The 21,674-nt window shown below is 40.3% G+C and overlaps 1 protein-coding gene across 1 annotated transcript; it reads left to right on the forward strand.

Moving 5' to 3' along the window:
- Positions 1-662: 662 nt before the first annotated feature.
- On the forward strand, positions 663-21,427 carry nus1 (NUS1 dehydrodolichyl diphosphate synthase subunit). The gene is made up of 5 exons (XM_078399616.1): positions 663-1,210; positions 8,282-8,407; positions 9,369-9,521; positions 15,352-15,451; positions 18,661-21,427. The coding sequence occupies exons 1-5, from the start codon at positions 889-891 to the stop codon at positions 18,749-18,751; spliced, it is 792 nt and encodes a 263-aa protein (XP_078255742.1). The 5' UTR covers positions 663-888; the 3' UTR covers positions 18,752-21,427.
- Positions 21,428-21,674: the final 247 nt, after the last annotated feature.

A 21,674-nucleotide genomic window follows, 5' to 3' on the forward strand; every position in this document is an offset into this window, starting at 1 on the left:
ACAAAAGCATTGCCTGATTGGGAACTAACGTGGGTCAGTGAGCACAGTGATCATGAGTGAATGGGATTACAGCAATAGTCAATAGAAATGGAGATCCAAAAACACCATATATTCATGGTTGCCCTTCATTCAGGAGCAATTTGCATCAATCACTGCACTACAAAAAAACACATCTGTATTTACAGATTTGAAGAAGGGGTTCGACCCGAAACATCACCTACACCTTTTTTCCAGAGATGCTGCCTGACCCGCTGTTACTCGAGCATTTTGTGTCTATCTTCTGTTTTTACCAAGTTTTTTTTCCACTGGCCTGTCTATGTCGCAGTGCAATGCAGTTTAAAAAAAATATGGTTGGAAGGTGCCAGCGTGCTCGGTTACCCAATATAAAACACAGTAGAAATACAGCAGCTTAAGCAGTTCCATGGATGGGTCCATTACTTAGTGCTCTGGTTCATTCCATCAGCAGTTGCACTGATTTGAAGACAACGGTTGCGTTTCTGAGTTCGGCTCTGCCTGCTTAGGGGGCGCTGGAGGTTTGGCTGTGAGAGTGCGATGCTGTTCTTGCCGCTGTCACCCAATGCTTGAACTGCACGGCGGTGGGAAAAGCCTGCGAACCAATACCCGCGCTCCATGTGTTGCAAAAGTCAAAGGTGAAAGTTAACGCTTGTTTTAAAACCGAGTAAAGATGGCGCCGCTATGTTTGGGGAGTTCCAATGATTTGCAATCGTTCTGAGAAAGTAACTACTGAGCGGGTAACCTGGCTTCCCCCTCTTTCCTCAAATGTGACATTTCGATCAGACCCGTTTGCATCCAGTTAAGCAGCTGTGTGGTGTTGGTGTGGCTCGCCTTGGGCTTGGCCCTGCGCTTGCACGGCAGGCAGGGGAGGCAATGGCAGTGTTTGAGTTGGTGTGGCGGCTGCTGCACGCCTTGCTGTGGCTGCAGCGGACCCTGGGCGCCTGGCTCCGCCGTGGAATGTGCGCCTGGGCGCGGTGGAACGCGGCGCTGCTGGCGCGCGGCTCCCAGGACGCCCGCAACAAAGGACAGAGCCGCCGCGCGCGCTGGCGGGCGGACGGGCGCGGGCTGAAGAAGCTGCCGCTGCACCTGGGGCTGGTGGTCACAGAGGAAGAGAGCAGTTACACCGACATCGCCAGCCTGGTGGTCTGGTGCATGGCCGTGGGCATCTCCTATGTCAGCGTCTATGACAACCAAGGTAAGCGTCGTTGCAAACGCACTAACGAGGAGGTCTGAGTGTGAACTTATTTCTGCAATTAAAAGCTTGTTTGTTCCAACATTATTTTTTTTAAATCATTTATTGAACTTTTTCTGTTTATGATGTTATCAATGAGTACTGTGTTTATTGACCTGAATGCTGTTACAAGTAAGAATTTCATTCGGATGATCCATTTTATTTTATAATACACTCTGGATTTTTCTCAAATCAGATGACTGTGCCTTTCACATTACTTCATGTCGGTGCAATGGTTTGCTCGAGTGAAACGTGCAATGGACAGGAGAGATTTTTTTGGTGGTGGGTGGTTTACCAAATGACACGTTATCATTAATAAAGGTTGATTGTAGAAATCAAGGCTAAACACTGTCGATGTTGTAAATCTGAAACTCCTCGATAGTGCAAACACCACTTATGGAGAGGGGGGAAATTTGTTTCGGGTCAATGGTCCCTCAGCAGAAAAAGATACTTTTAATGAACGTCAGCTGACCCGCGCATGACGGTTTAGTTGAAAATGCCATCCTGACAAATGATTACGTACTTAAATATTTTGATATTTATTTATCCCTGTTCTCGAGGGACAAATGCATAATAATGAAATTTCAACGTTTTATATTTTATCGTGTTTTTTTACTTTAGACCTTAGTTAAGTTTCCATTTCTGCAGTGCCTTGAATGAACCCAAAATTAGTGGCAAGCTACTTCGATATTAGGGTAGATGACCAAACACTTCATCAATTGAACATTTTTATGTCGTGATCAGAAGGAGAAGACATGTGAAAAGATTGGGAGAGGGCAAAGAAAAATAGGTGCAGGAGTAGGCCATTTGGTCCTTCGAGCCAGCACCGCCATTCAATATGATCATGGCTAATCATCTAAAATCAGTACCCCGTTCTTGCTTTTTCCCCATATCCCTTGCTTCATTTAGCCTTACGAACTAAATCAAACTCTCTCTTGAAAACATCCAGTGAATTGGCCTCCACTGCCTTCTGTGGCACAGATTCACAACACTCTGGGTGAAAAAGTTTTTCCTCATCTCAGTCCTAAATGGCCCACCCCTTATTCTTAAATAATGTCCTTCCTCAAATTAGGAGACCAAAATTGCACACAATACTCCAGGTGTGGTCTCACCAGGGCCCTGTACAACTGCAGTAGGACCTCCTTGGTCCTAAACTCAAATCCTCTCGTGATATCTGAAGAAGGGTCTCGACCCAAAACATCACCCATTCCTTCTCTCCAGAGATGCGGCCTGTCCCGCTGAGTTACTCCAGCATTTTGTGCCTTCTCTGTGAGCAAGTTATTTTGATTTGACGGTAACATTTATGTTTATGTGAAGAAGTAAACCACCTACCAGGGATTGAGATTAATTTGCAGAGGTTAACAAATATTGCATTAACAAAGGTTTAGTGTTTAGGAGGAGGAGGTGAACCGTGTTCACATCTGGCTGCCCAAATGGGCCAAAGAGATCAAATTGCAGTATTGTTGGAGGCCAACAAGAGCAAACCATGTTATTGAAACTGCCCATTTGTCATGGTTTTTGTCCTCTTATAAACGAGATTTGTTAAATTTTACTTTTAAAATGCACTTGTTTCAATGTGATATAATTTTATTGTTTATCAATAGGATGACTTCTGGACTTTATTTTAATACGATTATGGAAAATACATTGGAACTCTAGTTGGGCTTAGTTGTTGTTGTCACTGTTCTTTGCATTTGTAATTGTATTCAGCATTCACCTTGGTATGTTTTCTTTTTATTGACCACAGAAGAATTATAGGTTACATCTTAGTAATTAGCAAGTTTAGTTTGGTCTTTATTTTACTTCTATTTTAATTAAGCTAAAACTTTTTTTATCATTGGCTGTTGGTGACTTATATATGAACTCTTTACAGTACTTAATTGAAAAATCAATTTACAGGATATTTAATATTTATTTTTACTGATGTAACACTAATTTTATCGGGTTGACACAGCTTTTAAATTTAAGACCTTGAACAACTTTCTGCTTGCTTTGTTAGCCAGTTTGTACGTTCTCCCACGTGTGTTTTTTCCGAGTTCTTTGGTTTCCTCCCACACTCCAAAGATGAACAGGTTTATCGGTTAATTGGCTTAGTATAAATTTAAATAGTCCCTAGTGTGTGTAGGATCGTGTTGGTGTGCGGGGATTGCTGGTTGGGCGGACTCAGTGGGCCGAAGGGCCTGTTTCCGGCTATATGCTGATGCTTGTTTTGTGACCCTTTGAGCTCAAATTGGCTACCAGACACTGAGTTTAGCTGTTAGATTGTTATAATAAATAATTGTAGGGTTTTTTGCTATTCCTTTCCTGATGTTATGACAAACAGGAATAGGTGTATTCCTGTTAAGAAATGGGTGTATGGAGTGAGCTGCTGGAGGAGGTAGTTGAGGCAGACACTATTGCAATATTTAAGGTCGATGGATGGATAGGACAGGTTTAGAGGGATATGGGCCAAATGCAGGCAGGTGGGGCTAGTGTAAATAGGACATATTGGCCGGTGTGGGTAAGTTGGGCCGAAGGGCCTGTTTCCACTCTGTAAGACTCTGACTCGACTCTATGACTCTTGGAGCAGGAGAAGGCCATGCAGTTCCTCAATCTCATTTTTCCGTTCAAGATTGTGGATGATCTGCTTCCTCTTTTCCCCTAATAGTTGATTACTTAGCCATGGATTACATCCTCCCTGCATTTAGTCTGAGATCCATAATAATGTTGTATGTTTCAATTAAGTTGTCTCATTCTTGTAAATTTTGGAGAATGGAAGCCCAGCCTAGTGGATCACTCTTAACAACACAGACCAGTCATCCCAGGATATGATTTGGAGAATTCTCGCTCTACCCCCTCTATCTCAACTATAACCTTTGTTGGGAAAGGAGACCAAATATGTTCACAATTTTAAGGTGCATTGTCATGTCCCTATGTAATTGTAATAATATATCTTTACTCGTATAATCAAATCTTAACACAGTAAAGATTAACAAATAATCTGTCTACTTCCCAAAAATGTTAGCTACGTGACTTATGTGCAAGGCCACAAGTCCCTTTGAGCATCAATTTTTACTAAACTCTTATCTTTTAAAAAAACATCTGTTTTCTTTACAACAATGAATAGCCACACATTTTTCCACATTTTAGTCTATCCTCCATGTTTTTGCATGCCTTTATCCTCACTTTCACACTTATTTTTGTGTTATCAATAAACTTCTAAATACCATATTTCATTTTGGCAAATTGTTGATATAAATTTTGAATAGTTGGATCCCCAAGCATCAATTTCTGTAGTATTCAGGTCTACCAACCTGAGATGGATCCTGCTTTCTTTCTGTTAATCAACTTTCAATCCATGCTAGTATATTGCACCTCTTCCATGTGTCCTAATCTTGTTTGTCAATTTATTGCATGAGGCATTCTTGAAAGCTTTCTGGAAATAGAATGGTTCAGCCTCACAGCTCCAGCAATCCGGGTACAATCTTAACATTTAATGCTGTCTTTGTCAAGTTTGTATATTCTTCCTGTGACTGAGTGGATTTCCTTCAGATGCTCTGGCTTCCTCCTTATGCTTCTGTTTCTGCCTGTGGCCTGCAGACATGCAGCTTGATAGATTATTTGGCCGCTGTAATTTGCTGCTATTATGTAGGTGAGTGGTAGAATCTGGGAGAATTATGGTAATGTTAGGTGAATAAAATGAGATTAAGTGTTTGATGATCATCATGGGCTAAGTGGGTTGAAGAGCCTGTCAATGTTGTGTGACTCCATCACAACACATCTACTGATTTTCCTTTATCTACTACATTAAATACATCCTGAAAGAGCTTCTATAGACTAGCCAAATGCAATTTCTTTTTCATAAAACCCATTGCTGGATCTGCTCAATCATATTTTCAAAATGTTATTATACCTTATCTTTTATGATGGATTTTAGTAGTTCCCAACTACTAACATTAGACTAATAGGTCACTAAATGTTCTCATCCCTTTCTTAAATAGTGATGTCCCAGTTGCTGCATTCCAACTGCAGGAATCACTCCATGATCTATAGAATGTTGGAAGATGATAACATCCATTATCTTGATTGGCACCTATTTCAAAACTCTGATGATGATCATCATATGATCTTTGGAGCTCATCAGTTTTTAGGCTAATTGATCTCTCCAATTTATTTTATTTCCTCATTTGTGCTGGCCATTGGATCTTCAGTATTTCTGTGGTGATTTTTGTCAGTTCCCATGAAATGCAGCACAAGTATTTGTTTAATTCCTCTGCCATATTTTTCTTCCAACTTAAATATTCTCCCATTTCTGTCTTTAGGAAATCCAAATTTGCTGTAACAAGTATTGTCTTTTTTGCATCTGTGTAGAAGCTTTTACAGTCTATTTTTGTTTCTTTCTGGTTTGCCCCTTATTCATCTTTTGCTTATCCTTTGATTTGTAAAATATTTTCAATCCTTGGTTTTACTGCTTTCTCTGGCAAATATAGCAGCTTTTTTCTTGGATTTAAAATACCATTTAATGATTTCTATAATTCATGCTTAAACTACTCATCGTATTGTATTTTGTCCCATAAACCAAAGTATATTTGTCGCAAGTCACGTGCTGGTGACCCTTGCGTATTGGCAGGGAGGGTAATTGAGATTCTTCCAAATGGAATTTGCAAATAACTACCAAAATTTGGGATATAGAATTAAAATTTGCTTAAAATCTGTGTTGATGACTGTGTGGCTTGCATCTGCGCAGATTTGATAAAAGTTTGTGCGTTGAGTTATTTCATGATTTGGAAAAAAACAATGACAGCCAACAGAGTACCTTGTCCAGCAATATCAAGCACTTGATTGTAAAGTGAACTCCCCCTCCATTGACACTGTTGGAGAACGACAAGGAACACATCTTGTTGTAACTGTTGATTGAATAGTTGCCTGAGCACATTTTTAGTGTAATTGTCGAAGTTAGTTCTGCTGCTCATGGTAGCAGAATAATAAAAATAAATCTATCAAAATATATCAATCTGTATACGCCTGTGTCCAATACTATTGTTTGATTGCATTATGCAAGCGTCAACGGGACTAATAAACCAGGATTTGATGAGTTGAATCTATAATTAACAGTGTCAAAAGACGACTTAACTTTCTGAAATTGCAGTTGAAAACATAAATTATCTGTTTGATGTGGTTTTGTTATCCAGGAGTGCTTAAATATTAGCCATAAATCTGTTTAAAGCCGTGATCGATTTCTCACATCTGATTGATTGCCCTCCATTACACTGTTACAGAATGCAATCAGGTCCTTTATCTTTGGACAAAATATCTTGCCAGTTATTGAAATAAAAGGGCCAATAGCAAGGAATGATATTTCACCACATTTCATAACCCTGTGGCTAGGTGCAGCTCTTCTGCCATTATAGTGAAGTGTACAAGCCACTTTGGAGAAATAATGAATTTAAGAGTGTTGCGGCAGCTGAACTACCATAACTAATGAGCTACTAACCTGTTTAAGCCACAACATAAAAGCTTATTGTGTTTAGTTTGTTGTCACATGTACCGAGGTACAGTGAGAAGCTTTTGTTGTGTGCTAACCAGTCAGCGGAAAGATAACACAGAAAGATTATTGCAATCGAGCAACCCGCAGTGTATAGATGATACATGATAAAGGGAATAATGTGAATAATGTTTAGTGCAAGATAAAGTCCAGCAAAGTCCGATCCAAGAGAGTCCAAGAGTATCCAATGAGGTAGATAGTAGCTCAGGACTGCTGTCTAGTTGTTGGTAAGGTGGTCCAGTTGCCTGATAACAGCTGGGAAGAAACCCTCTGTATCTAGAGGTATGTGTTTTCACACTTCTAAACCTTTTGCCCAATGGGACAAATATGTGCTATTACAAACAGAAGGTAGCATGTTGCAACAGTGCTGCATGATCTTGCATTCAATGGATCAGATCAAGGCTCTACTGTACTGCCATGAATAGTGCTAGATGTTTAAACATGATTGAATGAGACCTATGAATATTTCCATCCTCTGTGGGTGGTGGAAACTAGCATGAGTTCAAACAACACTTGAAGGATTTGCAATACCTTTTAGCCAGAAGTGTTAAGTAGATGATCCATCGCAGCCTGCACCATCGCACCCAGGCAGCTCAGTGCTGAAAACCTGTGCTCCAGGACTTGACTGTATTAAGCTGTTCATGTGACCTTCAGTGGCCTTCCAATTTTCATGTGAACATTTCACTCTTATTGCTGTGTTAAAATTCTGGAACTGCCAACATTGCTGTGGAAATATCTTCAGCAGATAGACGAAAGTGATCAAACATGTGTATCACCTCTAACTTCTCAACTGGCATCATTAATTAGGGCGGCACGGTGGCACAGCGGTAGAGTTGCTGCTTATGGCGCTTTCAGCGCCAGAGACCTGGGTTTGATCCCGACTATGAGTGCTGTCTGTATGGCGCTTGTACGTTCTCCCCATAGATACATGGGTTTTCTCCGACATCCTTCTGATACCGCTCTCTTTTCCTGCACCCTAAGACCCAACCTGTCTGGTGTCATAATGTTTGTGCTAACAGAGCTGGGATTATTGTAAATACAGTTAGGTCCTGCAAGCAATTTATTTTTAACTAATCAGTTATTCTTTAGCTTGAAGATATTGAGACTACATTTTTGTTCAACACAAAGACAGCAAACAGGGTTGTATTTCACCTTTCTTCATGTACACTATATCTTTACTGGTAAAAGAGGTACTTGCGTAAATGTGATGCTGTTCACTAAACTCTTCCGAAGTGTGCGAAAGTTTTTTGTCATGGATACCCAAAATGAAAATGCTAATGGTTTTCTGTCTTTAATAATATGCTCTGCAAATTGGCTTTTATATCTTGCCATTTGTTCCTGGGGACTATTGTTTCTCAAATGAGGGCTCTATTGCTCACAGATGTCCTTGAGAAAAGTCACTGGCTGGTATCAGCTGCTTTAGTAGTAGTATTGTCTCCCTTGCTGTTGTTTTGCCTATTGTAATCACTGTTTTTAATCATTTTACCTGATGTGACTGGTGTGTTTTTCAGGTATTTTCAAGAGAAACAATTCCAGGCTTATGGAGGAAATCTTAAAACAGCAACAAGAATTACTGGGTCTGGATTCTTCAAAGTATTCTACGGAATTTTTAAATAGTACCAGGAAAATTGAACAAGGTGAGTAACATTTGACGATGTTTATTGAATATGGCAAATTTTCAGTTGCATTTTCTGAAAATCATATGGTCCATTCCCTTACTAAAGTCTTATCGCAAATCCTTACACAGGGCAATGTGATAAAAGTCCAATGATTTTCATCTTGGATGTATTAAAAATATTTAAAATACAGTTGTTCGACACATAGATAGAAAATAGGAGCAGGCTTCATCATTCAATGAAATAATGGTTCATAATCCATTTCACTATTGTTATTCTGTTTAGCATTAAGGAATATGTCTACTACCTTTGAATATATTTAATGACCGCTTATTGGCTTCTATGGTATTGAATTCTGCAGGTAAACCACCCTCTGGGTGAAAGTATTTCCCCTGATCTCTCTTTTAAATGGCATGCCTATATGCTGAGTGTGTGATCCTGGTTCTCAGCCTTCCAGACATTGTAAATTGCAAGGGTCTCATCTATCAATTCCTGTTAGGACTTTACAGATTTCTAAGAAGTTCCATCTCATTCTTCTACTCCAGTGAAGTTAAGCCTAACTTACCCAATCTCTCCATACACCTCCCAGAAATCAGTCTAGTAAACCTTTGTTGCACTACCTCCATGACAAGAACACCCTTGCTCAGATAAGGGGCTCAAAAACTGCCCCAAAACTTCAGATGGGAGCTAACCACTCCATTACTCAAATCCTCTTTCAGTGCAGGTCATTTGCCATAACTTCAAGCTGCATCTGACTGCTTGCTTTCAACAGCTCGTGAAGCAGGACACCTGGGTTATCTGATACCTTCCTGTTTTCCAACCAGTAATTTTGGGGTAATGATATGAGCTACATCGTAAAATCAAAGACATGTAGCTGACAAAATCTTATACTTTACCCATTTGAGCACCATTATCTTTGCATGTTTTTATTTCATTTAAACATTGCAATTGACATATTACGTTTTTGTTTACCTTGTTTCAGTTTTATGTTGTCCGACCACAGTGAAAGTGCTTTCACCTGATGATGGGAAAGCCAATATAGTGAAAGCTGCTAAGAAGTATTGTCAGTTAGTTGCTCAACAGCAAAGAAGGTCTACTGATCTAAATGTGAATATCATGGACAGTTTACTCAGAGGTGAGTGCCACCTGCTGGTCAGTGGAAGGAACGTAAATCTGTAATTTGCTTGCATCCTTTGAAAATGTCTTCAGATTGCATCTTTAAAAAAAACATTTATGACAGTGATATGCTGTTATTCAATCTATTGAAATGTTAATTTAATTGCTTTATTTAAAAATAATTCCTCATACTTGAAATTTATTGTTTGTATTTAATAAAATTTAATACTCAAATATTTATCAAATGTATTATTAATTAGAATAGTTTCCGTCAATTTGGTTCTAAGTGACATAATTTGTAGCATCACAAAATCTGTGTTTTTTCATTGTTTCATGGCCACGCCTTCTGCCTACTTTATTTCCTAGATTTAAATTGAATTGAATTAAATTTAAATCCAAATAGTTAACTATTTAATACACATACATGGTCATCTATTTTACTACTTTGACAAGCAAGTTTGCAGATAACACACAAGTGGGTGGTATAGTAGATAGTGGTTGTCAAAAATTGCAGCAGGATCTTGACCGGTTGGGCAGGTGGGCTGAAGGAATGGTTGATAGAATTTAATACAGAGAAATGTGAGGTGTTGCATTTTGGGAACATTAACATGGGCAGAACATACACAGTAAACGGTAGGGCTCTGGGGAGTGTTCTAGAGCAGAGGGATCTAGGAGTACAGGTACATAGTTTATTGAAAGTGGCGTCATGGATCGATAGGGTGGTCAAAAAGGCTTTTGGCGCATTGGCCATCAGTCAGAAGTTGGGAGGTCATGTTACAGTTGTACAGGTGTTGGCAAGGCTGCATTTGGAGTATTGTGATCAGTTTTGGGCGCCATGTTATAGGAAAGATGTTGTCAAGCTGGAAAGGGTACAGAGCAGATTTACGAGGATGTTGCCAGGACTCGAGGGCGTGAGTTATGAGGAGAGGTTGAGCAAGCTAGGACTTTATTCCCTGGAGCACAGGAGGATGAAGGGTGATCTTATAGAGGTGTATAAAATCATGAGAGGAATAGATCGGGTAGACTCGGAGTCTCTTGCCCAGAGTAGGGAATCGAGAACCAGAGGACAAAGGTTTAATATGAGGAGGGAAAGATTTAATAAGAATCTGAGGGGTAACTTTTTCACACAAAGGGTGTAGGTGTATGGAATGAACTACCAGTGGAGGGAGTTGAGGCAGGTACTATTGCAATGTTTAAGAAACATATAGACAGATACATGGATAGGATGGGTCTGGAGGGATATGGGCCAAAGATGGGTGGGACAAGTGCAGATGAGACATGTTAGCCTGAAGGGCCTGTTTTCACACTATAGTTCTGACTTTCTCAGCACTTCTAAATTAAATGAGCTGAGGGTAATCGTGAATGGTCCTAACAAAAGTATAAACATGGTCAGTTATCGTAGTATTATGCATGATACATACTAGTTGGGAAAATAAGCAGGTAGCCATTGATCCGCCATCATTCATTGTATCCATTTCCAATTACAAATGTCCTTGTGCTTCATAGCAGATTTATTAAACAATTTTGCATTGCAAAAGTCAGATATCTGAATTATAAGAACGCTGTTCTTTCAATATGGCTGAAGGTTATAAGTGAGGGCATGGTGACTGGAGATATTCAAATTTGAGGATGATGGTTGTACAATTAAAACATTATCAAACCAGGGGATCAATGCAGATTAACAGATTCGTGGTTGTAAGTGAGTAAGACTTAAACATAGAAAATAGGTGCAGGAGGAGGCCATTTGGCCCTTCGAGCCAGCACCGCCATTCATTGTGATCATGGCTGATCATCTACAATCAATAACCCGTGCCTGCCTTCTCCTTGTATCCCTTGATTCCACTAGCCCCTAGAGCTCTATCTAACTCTCTTTTAAATTCATCCAGTGAATTGGCCTCCATTGCCTTCTGTGGCCGAGAATTCCACTAATTCACAACTCTGCGTGAAAAGGTTTCTTCTCATCTCAGTTTTAAATGGCCTCCCCTTAGACTGTCTCCCCTGGTTCTAGACTGCCCCACCATTGGGAACATTTTCTCTTAACATACCTAAAGAAGCTTTTACTGTCCTTTATATTCTTGGCCAGCTTCGCTTCGTACCTCATCTTTTCAGCCCGTATTGTCCTTTTTGCTTTCTTCTGTTATCCTTTGAAAGTTGCCCAATCCTCTGGCTTCTCACTACTCTTTGCTATCATTTCTTTTAGTTTTATTCCACCTCTAACTTCCCTTGTCAGCCATGGTTGACTCTTACTCCCCTTAGAATCTTTCTTCCTCTTTGGAATGAAATGATCCTGCGTCTTCTGGATTATAACCAGAAATTCCTGCCACTGCTGTTCCACCGTCATTCCTGCTAGGATCCTTTAACATTTGACCTTTGCCAGCTCCTCTCTCATGCCTTCATAGTCCCCTTTGTTCAACTGCAACACTGACATTCCTGGTTTAACCTTCTCCCTCTCAAATTGCAGATTAAAACTAATCATATTATGGTCACTACCTCCAAGCGGTTCCTTTACCTTGAGTTCCCTTATAAAATCTGGTTCATTGGATAACACTAAATCCAGAATTGCTTTCTCTCTGGTAGGCTCGAGTACAAGCTGCTCTAAAAATCCATCTCGGAGGCACTCTACAAACTCCCTTTCTTGGGGTCCAGAACCAACCTGATTTTCCCAGTCTACCTGCATATTGAAATCCCCCATAACCATAGTGGCATTAACTTTGTTACATGTCAATTTTAACTCTAGCTACAACTTACACCCTATATCCAGGCTACTGTTTGGGGGTTTGTAGATAACTCCCATTAGTGTCTTCGTACCTTTACAATTCCTCAACTCTATCCACAGTGACTCTACATCCCTACATCTCGCAAGGGACTAAATTTTATCCCTCACCAACAGAGCTACCCCACCTCCTCTGCCCACCTGGCTGTCCTTTCTATAGGATGTATAACCCTGAATATTCAATTCCCTGTCCTGATCCTTCTGCAGTCACGTCTCTGTAATCCCCACAATGTCATACCTACCAATCTCTAGCTGAGCCTCAAGCTCATCCACTTTACTTCATATACTTCGTGCATTCATATATAGTACTTTTAATCCTTTGCTCACCTCACCCTTCACATCGATTCCTATTGCACTTGGCCATTCTCTCCTGTTCCTTCGTGAGCTTTCTGTCCTGTTAATTCTGGGGTGTTTCTTAATTTTTCGAATACTCTCCCTTTAACTCCATCCTTGTCTATCCCATTTGAAACCACCCTCCATTATTTAGTTTAAAACCACCCATGTGGCAGTGGCAAACCTGCCTGCCAGAATGCTGGTCCCCCGCCTGTTGAGGTGCAACCCGTCCCTTTTGTACAATCCACCCTTACCCCAAAACAGATCCCAGTGGTCTAAGAATCAAAATCCCTGCCCCCTGCACCAGCTCCTCAGCCACACATTCAGGTCCCACATCTCCCTGTTCCTGCCCTCACCAACATGAGGAACTGGGAGCAAACCGGGGATAACCACCCTGGAGGTCCTGCTTTTCAGCCTTCTTCTGAACTCTCTAAAGTCACGCTGCAGAATATCTTTTCTCTACTTCCTGACGTCGTTTGTCCCGACATGCACTACCACTTCCGGCTGCTCACCTTCACCCTTGAGGATGCTCCGCATTCGGTCCGTGACGTCCTGGATCCTGGCACCAGGGAGGCAACCCACCAACCTTGAATCCCGCTTGTTGCCGCAGAGACCCCTGTCCATACCTCTCACGATGGAGTCCCCTACTACCACGGCTCTGCCTGACGTCGGTCTCTTCGGCACGGCTCAGTGCCACGTTTTGCCTTGCAGACTTGTTCGCCGCTCAGACTGGCAGGTTTGCTTACCCGCAAAAGGGTTTTTAATATTGTGTAAATGAATGCAGAATGGAAGATAGCTGGTCAGAATTGTATTAGATTAGATGAGTATGGTGATATTAGCAGTGGGAGATTTGAAGGGTCGCTGACAGCAGTGTTATGAAGATGGAATTGGTAGTCCTGCAGATATAGTGGAAATGTAATTGGTCGATTATTTTGTGAGCTTGGATGACACCAAGAATTATTTGGTTTTGATCAGGCGCTGGGGAGAGTTTGGTTATACGTCAGTTTGGTATGATCAGCTAAGTTCCTTCAGTTTTATTTGCTCCAGTGGTGTTTTTGGTTTTATCAAGTTAGTTGGAAGAAATTTTTCCTTGTGTTTGATATTTTATATGCTACAAGATGTTTGAGAAATTAGATGCCATGCTCGGCAGGTAGTGAAATTAGGCTGGATGTTACCAATGAATAAATCAAACCTGCCACCTTTTTTAGATGATATTAGAGGGCAGCTTGTCATTGGGGGAAAAAAAAGCAAATGCTGCCTTCCCTTAAATGACTGTTTTCACACACACACACACACACGCAATTATCTGGATTACACTTCTTCCTACTTTGTCTCTTGCAAAGATGCTGTCCCCTCTCAATTCTTCTGTGTCTGCTGCATCTGGTTCCTGGATGAGGCTTTCCGTACAAGGCTTTCCGAGTTGTCGTTCTCCTTTGGCGAATGTGGTTCCCCTGGCTGTCACAGATAGATCCCTCACCCACGCCTCTCCCTCCAGACGCAACAAGGTCCTCGCCTTTCATCCCACCAGCCTCTGCATCCATCACATCGTCCTCTGACATTTCCGTCACCTCCAACGTGATCCCACCTCCAATCACATCTTCCTTTCTTTCTTCCAGCTGCAGAGACTGGTCCCTGCGCAACTCCTTGGTTCACTCATCCCTTCCCACCCAAACTGCCTTGCTCAAATAGTTTTCCCTGCAACCGCAGGAGATGTAACACCAGTCCTTGTACCTTCTCCCTCTAGTCCATCCGGGGACCCCAGCAATCATTCCAGGTGAGCGAGATTTACATGCACCTCCTCTAAACTCATCAATAGCATCCAGTTTTCCCAGTGGAAGCTTCTGTACATTGGTGAGACCAAACGTAGAGCAGATTTGCTTTGCCGAACGCTTGTGCATGGTCCACCAAGGATCAACAGGAGGAACAGCACCTCAGAATCCTCTTGGGTAGCTTTCAACCCAACAGTAAGAACATTGAATTTTTCAATTTTAAATAACTTCTACAAACACCTCGCTGAACCCTGGCTGGCCTTGCACAAGTTTCAACACCCCACCACTAAATGTCTATTAACTAGCTTCACACTTCACAAACATGTTGCTCTTTTGGACTCCCACCTGCTTCTATATTGAACCTTTGCCCAATAATCTGCCTATAGGGGAAGCCACGTCGCTGATGTCGTCAGTTGCCAGCTGTGATTTGTCCCACCTCCTTTCACTCCCCCTGCTGCAATCAGTCTGAAGGGTCCTGACCTGAAAGTCACCTATCTATTTTCTCCAGAGATGCTGCCTGACCAGCTGAGTTAGACCATCATTTTGTCTCTATCTTTGATATAACCCAGAATCTGTAGTTCCTTGCTTTAATACTCCCTCAAACTAACTGCGTGGTACCTGTTACACTAATTCACCACTAAAGTGCAATAGTCGTTCATGATGCTCTTTAAATACAATGATAAGTAGCACTTCTGTAAAAGGTTCAGATAGGAGTGTTTTTTTCAGCAGTGTATATTGGATGCATTGTCAAGTTAAAATGGAATAAAATTATAACATGTTTGGACTCACCTGTGAAGCAGGAGGCAGTTTTATGCCATTGTTCTTGACACATTAGTTTTGTTTAAAGTAGATGTTCATTAACCAGCTCACTGATTGTCTTCCCTTGTAGAATTACCTGGGGTATCATCTGCTGTGTAACATGATACGCTTGATGCATGTATTCAACTTATTTCACTTTTTTTCCTATTTGGAAGGTTCCCCAGGTTTACCTGACCCAGATCTAGTTTTGAAATTTGGACCTGTAAGCAGCACACTTGGTTTCCTGCCCTGGCACATCAGGCTTACTGAGATTATGTAAGTGCCTTTTGGAATTTAAATTGTTTAATCTTAAGTCTATTTAGAGATTATAAAGGCATGGAAGTATTTCGTGAGAGTTTAAAGTTACATACTTTGATTAAAGCATTGTAGCTATGTACTGCTGAGGACTCTATTGGTTGTGATGTACTGCATTTTATCAATGTTCAATATATTAGTATTGTCAGTTATCAAGCTAGTGCTTTTATTATTGCCAAACAAATGGGTGGTAAAAGGAGAAACTGCAGACACTTTTATCATTCTGCTGGTTTTGTGGGACAGGGATATGCTGTTGAAGTAAACATAGTGAGTTATCACGTTCTTTGGGGGTTGGGACAGTGATGATTGGGGAGGGTGGGGGGGGGGGGGGGGGGAACACTAAACAAGTACTTTCTACCCAACATTTTTTTTAAAACTCATGGAAGGAAATTTGTATTGATAAAGAAATATAACTAGAGGTTGTGTAGGAAAATAACTGCAGATGCTGGTACAAATCGAAGGTATCACAAAATGCTGGAGTAACTCAGCAGGTCAGGCATCGTCTAGGAGAGAGGGAATGGGTGACGTTTCGGGTCGAGACCCTTCTTCAGACTGATGTCGGGGGCGGGACAAGGAAAGGATATAGGTGGAGACAGGAAGACAGTGGGAGGAGACCTGGGAAGGGGGAGGGGAAGAGAGGGACAGAGGAACTATCTAAAGTTAGAGAAGTCAATGTTCATACCACTGGACTGTAAGCTGCCCAAGCGAAATATGAGATGCTGTTCCTCCAATTTCCAGTGGGTTAATTAACTAGAGGTTAATGTGTCTGAAAACCATTCAATCTCAAGGGCCAAATAATCTATATCTCTGTTACACAGCCTACTGTGTGGATCTCTAATTTCTGTGGCCTGTGATTTCAGGAGTAAAGATGTCTTATTACAGCTATGTGGGTGAGGCCATATCTGGAGCATTATATATAATTTTGGTCTCTTTAAGGAAGGTTATAGTTGCTTTAGAAGGGATGCAATGAGTTAGTGACTATTCTTCAGAACTGGGGTCAGCGATTAGAGACATGGATTGTTGTGATTTGCTGTTGAAGACCACTGTAGCAAGTATGTCTTCAATGAAATTAGGTATGTGTAGTTTTAAATGAAACTCTTTCTTCATAACTTAATCATACATTTTGTGTAAGGAAAAAGCAAAATAGAGAAAACAAAACAATTTTTTCTTTGTGTTGTAAAAATTATTTCTGTTCAATAACCTTTCTATAAATAGCAGAATATACTCATGATAAGCCTGACATTGTACATGTAGTCCCCCAAGAACTACAGACTGTTGGAAATAATAGTCGTTTTTCACACGTGAATGTAGCGCAACGCGTACACGCATTTGGCGTGCATACTTTTTTTGCTGAAAAGTTGCCACTCCTGGGCCATATTACGAATACTGATGTAAAATTCTGAATCTTGGACATCAAAATTCTGAATTTGTAAAATCAAATGTTGGGAGGTCTGGTGAATTACTACTCAATGATCCTGCTCCCAATCATCAGATGTCATTGATGGCCCTATCACTGGCATTCCGTCACCACTAATTTGCTCATTGCCCAGTTTGGATTTACCAGGGCCATTCAGCTCCACACAAGATGAGAGCCTTGGACCAAACGTAGACCAAAGAATTTAATTCCAGAGGTGAGGCGAGAGTGACTATTCATAGCAACATCTGACCAGGAGTAGCATAAAGAAGCACTGGTGAAATTGAAGTCGATGTGCGTGAAGTTGAAAGCACTCTAAAGGTTGGAGCCATTGCTCAAACAAAGAAAAATGTTTCAGTCATTTATTCCAGCTTTAGGGTATCAGTGCAGGAATTCTTCAAGATAATGTCATGGGCCCAGTCGATATCAGCTGCTCGGTCACTGTCCTCCCTTCCCCATTGCTTTTATCAAAGCCATTTAGAGATCAGTGAAGGGGTGCTTCAATTTAAGTAGTTTGTATTGGTCAAAGTTACCTTACAAAACCTTGATCATTGCATCATGACCTATTTAAGAGATAATAATATTTTTTTAAATTGCTGTGGGGGAGAATTGATTTCAGTAAGCTGAAGGAGATCTGAACCGAGTAGTTACAAATCTAACGTCACTATGAGAAACTGTATTGACAGGGCTGTGGGTGCTATTTTGGAGCTCACTGTAACTGATTGTGCCTGCTTATTTTCGACAGTAGGCCACTTCAATTTAAAATTAATCCTAGGATCCCCATTTCATTCTTTAGGTTGAAGTTGGTCAGGTGCTGCCCAGTCTTGTCTACTGCTCTGGGTGATGATCACCCAACGGAAGTGTAAATTAATTTTTGGGGTCCCTTAAAGGTTAGAACTCCTTCTGGCGGCTACTTTCTGCCTACGCCATACATTGCCTTAAGTTGGGTATTGGCAACCCTTGATCTAAGAGTTACCTGTTTGGGACATTGTAGCCTGATGGCCCAGTTTGACTGTTCTAAGGTATTGCGACCTCGTCTGTGTGGGTGTGAATGATCAACTGGAGACCGGTGGGTCACACAAGTCAAAATCACCTGCATTGTGTCTAATAATGAGGACATCTAAAACTTTGGTGAAGCTACATTTGGAATATTGTGTACAGTTCTGGTTGCCCCATTACAGGTAGAATGTGGAGGCTTTGCAGAAACACAGAAAAAGGGTTACCAGGCTGCTCTCTGGATTGGATGGTATTAGGAACGAGGTTGGATGTCAAAGGGTGAGGGGACACCTGAGAGAAGTTCATAAAATTATGACAGACATAGAAAGGACAAATAGTGTGGAGTTTTTTTCTCAGGGTTGGAAATAGTTAAACTGTATAACTAGATGACATGGCTATAAGGTCTGAGAGGGAATAAAGGAGATGTGTGGGGCAAGTTTTTTTTTACACAGGTGTGCTGGAACACGCTGCCAGGGGTGGTGATGGAGGCTGATACAATGATGGTGTTTAAGAGGCTTTTGGATAAATGCATGAATGTGCAGAGATTGAAGGGATAATGATGACATACAGGCAGAAGGAATCGGTTGAAGTTAGCATCATGTTAAGCACAGACATTGTGGACTGAAGGGCCAGTTCCTGTTCTGTATTTTGTGCTATTCTACATTTAAGGAATATGGTATATAATATATTGAATTCTATATATGTGCTTTACTTGATGGGGGAAAAAAATCAAATTTGTTTTTGCTTTTCTCCCCTACAGATCATTGCCTTCACACATCAATTTAAATTATGAAAGGTTTCTTTCTGCCCTCCAGCAGTTTGCAGCTTGCGAGCAACGAATGGGAAAATGACCATCACCATGGAACCGGTTCCAGGCTTTAATCAAAGGGACCTAAAATATCCAATGTTTACAAGCACCTGTGAACTATGGAAGTCCAGTTCAGTGTCTTTCCGTAGCAACTGAGGATAAGAACATGTCTTTGTCCAAATCTTAGTTGTGTAAATGTCTGAGGGTCAATCTGTTATTTAAAATAAACGAGCAAGGTTATGTTTGACAATAATTCAGGCTTTTTCCTCAAATGGGACCTTTTATATAAAAATGAAGTTGTGTTCAAAGGATTATCGTTGGACTCTTCTTCCTTGGATGATATGGATGAGTAATTTATCTACAATGCCTTGCACTAATTGAGTGTACAATAAATGTATAAATCATATTCCTATTTTAAAGTAGCATTTTAATGCAACATGTCAATATTTGATTAATTTTAGTTAGCCTTCAACAAAACGTGATCTCTGGTGCACTCTTTAATTTGTTTAAAAGCAGCACCTGCACCCATCCCTTTTCCCACATGCTTTAACAGTGCGTGTATAAAACAGAGTATTGTAAAGTCAGAGATTGCACTATTCCATTGTATCATTATGATATGGAACTTAGTTTGTACTTGTTCTCTTTGGTGCAGTGGCAAAATCATGGGCTAGTTACCATTCTTACAGATGTTTTGTAGACCAATGTGTGATTCGGTATTAAATGCAGGATAAAACCAAACAACAGCAAAAATTAGCCCTCTGAATGTTGTTGCTATTGAAGCATGCCTTTAGTCCTTCATTTTACTTTGCTTTTCTCAATCTTGTGGGACAGATGTATCTCCAATTAGGTGTTGGGTGAGGGGATCTGTTTGAATGCCAAATACTTTATGTATAAAAAATGGATACCTAAGAACTGTAAAAGAGCAAACTGCAAAAATGAAGTTTGATGGGTATGTAATCCAATGAAGGGATGATGATTGTAACTGACTCAGTTTTATTTTTATAAATATTGGCATATGGAATATCCAGATTTTTGGTAAAGTTTTAAAATCCTAAGTAATTCAAATCTGAACTCTAAATTTCCAAGTGGTGGATGCACTGATATAGAAACCTGTAATTTGTCTTAAGTGATACATGATACATTTGACTGAAAATGCATGGTCCTAGATTTGGAGTGTCTTTCCTCTGTCGTGTAAATGCTATGCCCGCATTACTGCTTTACAAAGAGACATATGGCATTGACCAGAGTAGAAAAGGGAAATCCACATCTTTGTGCCTCATCATAAGAACAGGTATTCCGATCCAACGCAGTTGGGAATGTTATCACCACAGGGAAGAAGAGCACAGGACTCCAGAGATGTACAAACGTCCTTTTGACTGTGACTCAACCGTCCATAATATTATGAATCATTATGTCATAATTGAGGGTTAATTGTCTTTAATGAGATATGTAACAATCTTGGGAGATAGTTCTCTTCCTGGTGGAATCACAAATTGGAACAAAGATTAAATAGAACTATGAGCAAATGCATATGATATTTTTGTTTTGGCCTATGTAATTAAAATTATTCAATAGAAATGTGATTTGTCATATTTATGAAATTGCATTGTCAAATCACTCCTGAAGATATGTCCATCAGGATAAGTCTGATGGCAGAACTAGCCACCAGAAGACAGTAATTGACGTTGGTTTAGGAAAGTTAAGGCTGCTAACTCTGAACACTATATTAGCACAGCTGTACTTTTAGCCTTCATTGGAAATCCAGTCCAGGTTCCATGCAAACCAATGAATGGATGGTTTTGATTTAATTTTTATATTTCTACCCACAACTCACTAACTTCCACAAATGTTCCCTTTAATCTCGCAAAGTAATGGTTCTTTTAGTGCCATAATGGTTGAGTTCTTCATTAAAATTGTAGAGGTTTTCACTGAATCAAGTCGAGTGCTAACTGCACTGAAATCCAGATGATAATCTGCACTGAATGTATGAGTGACTGAACATTTTTCGCAAAATTGTGCACTGATGGCACATGTATTGGTTTTATTAAATGTTAATTTCTGGCTACATATGCAGTATAAAACTTTTTACCAAAGCATAAATTTATTATGAGTGGAATACACTGATATAATGAACAAAAAATGTTGATGAACAGTATATAAACTGCATCTTAACCAGCTAAATATTTTTCTAAATTTATGAATACATCACATCAACCTATTTAAGGTGCCTATTGTCAATGGATGTTGCCATAAAACCCAGTATTTATTGTCATTCTCTTATTGTCCCTTGAATTTTTGCTTGCTAGATCGTTTCAGAAGACATTGTAGGTCATTGCTATGGGACTGGAGTGAAATGCAAAACATATTTCAATATATTAAAAGAAGGTGGAAAATGAGCACAGCAAATTTAGCAAAACAACCGTTTGAATAATAATCCAGTTGTTATGGTCATTGTTACAAATTGTTACAAACTTTTATTTCAGATTTTTGTTTAATCTAAATTTGAATTGATAGGTTGCTATGGTAAGTTTTAAACTTGTCTTGTGATCAGTAGTCCAGGCTTTTAATTGCTAAATTTATACAGTGCCCTCCATAATGTTTGGGACAAAGACTCATCATTTATTTATTTGCCTCTGTACTCCACAATTTGAGATTTGTAATAGAAAAAAAATCACGTGGTTAAAGTGCACATTGTCAGATTTTGATAAAGGCCATTTTTATACATTTTGGTGTCACCATGTAGAAATTAAGCAGTGTTTATACATAGCCCCCCCCCCCCCCCCCCCCCCCAATTGCAGGGCACCATAATGTTTGGAACACAGCAATGTCAATGTAAATGAAAGGAGTTAGTATTTTGTTGCATATCCTTTGCATGCTTGAAGTCTGCAATTCATGGACATCACCAGTTGCTCGGTGTCTTTGCTGGCGGTGCTCTGCCAGGCCTGAATTGCAGCCATCTTTAGCTC

This window comes from Rhinoraja longicauda, chromosome 5 (assembly GCF_053455715.1).
Source record: "Rhinoraja longicauda isolate Sanriku21f chromosome 5, sRhiLon1.1, whole genome shotgun sequence".
In the NCBI taxonomy this organism is placed as follows: Eukaryota; Metazoa; Chordata; class Chondrichthyes; order Rajiformes; family Arhynchobatidae; genus Rhinoraja; species Rhinoraja longicauda.